General features: G+C 39.4%; 1 protein-coding gene across 3 annotated transcripts; it reads left to right on the forward strand.

Annotated features, from left to right (window-relative positions):
- On the forward strand, positions 1–3,084 carry LOC110917889. 3 transcript variants are annotated; one of them, XM_022162335.2, is made up of 7 exons: positions 1–83; positions 1,280–1,372; positions 1,462–1,525; positions 1,641–1,885; positions 1,955–2,083; positions 2,184–2,232; positions 2,525–3,084. In XM_022162335.2, the coding sequence occupies exons 2-7, from the start codon at positions 1,292–1,294 to the stop codon at positions 3,004–3,006; spliced, it is 1,050 nt and encodes a 349-aa protein (XP_022018027.1). In that variant the 5' UTR covers positions 1–83; positions 1,280–1,291; the 3' UTR covers positions 3,007–3,084. The 3 variants fall into 3 exon arrangements, with proteins under 3 accessions (XP_022018027.1, XP_035836939.1, XP_035836938.1); XM_035981046.1 differs by lacking the exon at positions 1–83 and having other exon boundaries at positions 194–1,372; positions 1,641–1,735; positions 1,802–1,885; XM_035981045.1 differs by lacking the exon at positions 1–83 and adding an exon at positions 195–979.
- Positions 3,085–3,418: the final 334 nt, after the last annotated feature.

Genomic DNA, 3,418 nt, shown 5'->3' on the forward strand with positions numbered 1-3,418 from the left:
TTCATTTTACAACATTTCCAGTCGTAAACACACCGTCATACATACAGAGAAGCTAGGGTTACGTGTTTTCGAAGCAAATAAAGGTTCGATTTTTTTTTTTTATTAGTAGTTATCATTTTGTTGTTTAATGGTGGTACACCCATCAACTGTATGAACGCTTTTCTATATTTCAATGCCGAAATTTGGCCGGATTATGACATCGCTTTCTGCACTACCATTTTCATCATGAGATATTCATGTTTTTGGTTTATATGTGAAGCCTATTACCGACATTTGAAATGGAATATGTTTAACATGTTTGTGCCTTTTTCAGAAATTGATTTAAACATGTTTCGACCAAACAGAGAGTGTGCATGTTTGTGGCACTTTTGTAGATTTTTTTTTTTTTTTTTGATTTAAAAACATTTAGGAAAACGAAATTTTCTTAGACCATGCGTAGTGGAAGACACCCACCTTGGGCGTTTTGCGTCATGTGGCGGCAGCAATGGGGTTTTACGGGACGTTTTCTAAAATGGGTGTAGTGGGGATGTGGGATTATATTAAAAGGGGTGTAAAAAGTTAAATAAATAAAAAAACCATAAAAAAAGTGATTGGCCAAAGAAAAAGATGGTTACCTGTGATTGGCCAACAATATCTTCATCCACGCTCCAGCCAAATTATTGTATAAAAACGCCCACGGGGGCGGAGAAGATGGCGTGGTGGGGCGTTGTTTTATAAAACACGCCCAAAAAACGCTTGAGTACGGCTGGTCTTAAGCATATTGAGTATTTTAGACACGATGTGCACTGCATTCTTGATTATTGAAGTTTTCTGAAGGGATTGTAGAGTGAGCTGAGTTGGTTTATTGTGATGTGTGGATTATGGGCTCTCAGATTTATTGATTGTTAAAAGTTGATAAAGATATCAGGGTCAGGGTGGGTTCCCAACCCAATAATGACACATATGATTAGATATCATATGGATACAGAGTATGTACATGGTGAGTTTTGAGTAGAAGGGAGTTGTCGTTAACGAGTTTCACTTACTAGTAGAAGAAATACACACCAAGACTTAAGGATAGAGGGTCGATTATGAGTAAGAGAGGGTATTCAAGCTGAAGGAAACACTTATTAGCTTTGGATTCAATGAATAGAAAAGTTTGGATTGCTTTACAAGTTTGGTTCACATGGGGTTCATGATTATTATCATACCCATCCAAAAACGATTATAACCAAATCACATAACCTTAGATTTAAAAGTTTTTGTTATCAAGGAAAGTGTTGAGCTTTGAATGGTGCAGGTAGCAAGCACAATGGAGAAGTTTGAAGTTGGGCAACTGGCTGAAATGAGATCCTTTTTGAAGGGCTATCGTAGTGCTTGGTTCAGATGCAAGGTAGGTACCTTGCTTTTTCATTCAATCAACTCCCTCCCTCCCTCCCTTTGGTCATATTTAATTAATTTATCTTTTGCCATGTGAAACAGATCAGGGATATTGACTTGGAAAAGAAGAAGATTTTGCCGGAGTACTACGATTATGACCCTGCAGGTGACTTCACTAACTAGCTGATATGAAACGTCATTTACTTGCTTTTTATTTGATTGTGCTCATTTACCTTGTAAAAGACACATGCATTTCAGTTTTAGTTTAAATGCTTTTGCAGAGCTAATTTGGGAGAATATATACCAAGCACCTCGCGGTGGCAAAAAGTCAAAACAGGTCAAAAGACATCTCATGGTGCGGCCTCAGTATCCCATGGTATGCAAAATGCCACCTCTCAACTCTATTTCACAAGTATGTGTTGTCTTTGACGGTACTTGGAAGGTTGGAGACTTGGTAGATTGGTTTGCGGATGGTTGTTATTGGTCTGTAACCGTCGTCAAAGTTTTGAGCAACGACAAGGTTCAGGTACTGCTTCTGGATTTATATCAAATATCATTATTTTTTTTATCCTTTTATATTTACAAATTTGTGTAGGTTGTGTTGCCATTGCCTCCATTCGGAGATGGGAAAGAAGGGGAAGAAGGGAAGCATGAAGCGTTCTGTAGCGATTGCCGCCCATCGTTAAACTGGTCCCCAACAAAAGGATGGACATTGCCCACTGTGGTACCTTCTCTCTCATCTCTCTCTCTCTCTCTCTAGTATTTATGTATTGTCATTTGATTTCTTGTGTTGATTGACATTAAATTTGACTACATACATACAGGAAGGTCGCACTTCAGGTGACGCGCAATTACTTTTTCCAACAACGCAAGGTAAAGTACAAAACTGTGTTTGTGATTTTTAATCTTAGCGGTATATCTATTTTTAAAGATCCGTACACTCAGTGACGGAACTACCCTTTGGCCAGGGTGGGCGGCCGCACCCCTTGAAAAAAAAATTTAGTGTATATTTTAGGCAAAAAACCCGACCGCACCCTTTGAAAATATGGTTGAACATCTCATCCAGTCATCCGCACCCCCAGCAAATAATTTCTGGGTCGGCCACTGCATACACTTGCATTTGATGTGAATGATAAAAAATCTTAAATTGTGCAATATGATATAGGCATGGAGCCGGAGCCTGCAGCTGCTGGTTCCACCGCTTGTATATCAGCTGAAGGAAGTGGTTCCGACATGGATATGGAGTCTAATCCTGAGCCTGCAGCAGCTGGTTCCACCACTTGTATATCGGTTGAGGGAGATAGAGATAACAAGCAGAGTGAAGAACGTGTGAGCATGGATTGTGATGTCGGCATGGATTTGGAGCCTAATCCTGAGCCTGCAGCGGCTGGTTCGACCACACGTGTATCGGCTGATGGAGATAGAGACAGTGAGCAGAATGGAAAAAGCTCGGAGAGTAGTTTGAGTTTGCAGAAAAAAGAAGCAGAAGATAAGGTTGAGAAAAGAGGGTTGAATATAATGCATGAAGACAGTCTCGAGGCAGCCTTGATCGATCTCGAGGAACTTGTGACTAAAGTGAATTGGATGCAGAGGCTTCTGAAATCTTCTAGCAGTGATGCTCCTCCATCATCTTGGAAGTTTGCTTAAAATGAACTTGTTACAGGCAGACACTTGCTTGCTAGTTTACTTTTGGTAACAAATGCAAATTTTTGTGTTTTTGTTTCATACAGGTGCTTAAAAAATACACGTTTGAATCATAAAATCTAAAACGAATCCGAAACACAAGAGGTAAATCCGAATTTATGAAATCATTATACTTGGTAAATCCCACCAATAACAAAGCTAAGGGGCTGTTTGGTAGCCTCTTAATGACCATTCAGATGCTACCTCTTAATGGTTTAAAACCTCTGAATGAATAAGAGGTAACCTCAAGTCTGAATGGTTAAGAGGTAACCTCTGAATGATAAATCATCACATGTCACATTCTTCTACCTTCTCATTGGTAAAATTTTTAATGGTTCCATTAAGAGCTAGCCCCTTAATGACCATTCAGAGGCTA

This window comes from Helianthus annuus, chromosome 12 (genome assembly GCF_002127325.2).
Source record: "Helianthus annuus cultivar XRQ/B chromosome 12, HanXRQr2.0-SUNRISE, whole genome shotgun sequence".
In the NCBI taxonomy this organism is placed as follows: Eukaryota; Viridiplantae; Streptophyta; class Magnoliopsida; order Asterales; family Asteraceae; genus Helianthus; species Helianthus annuus.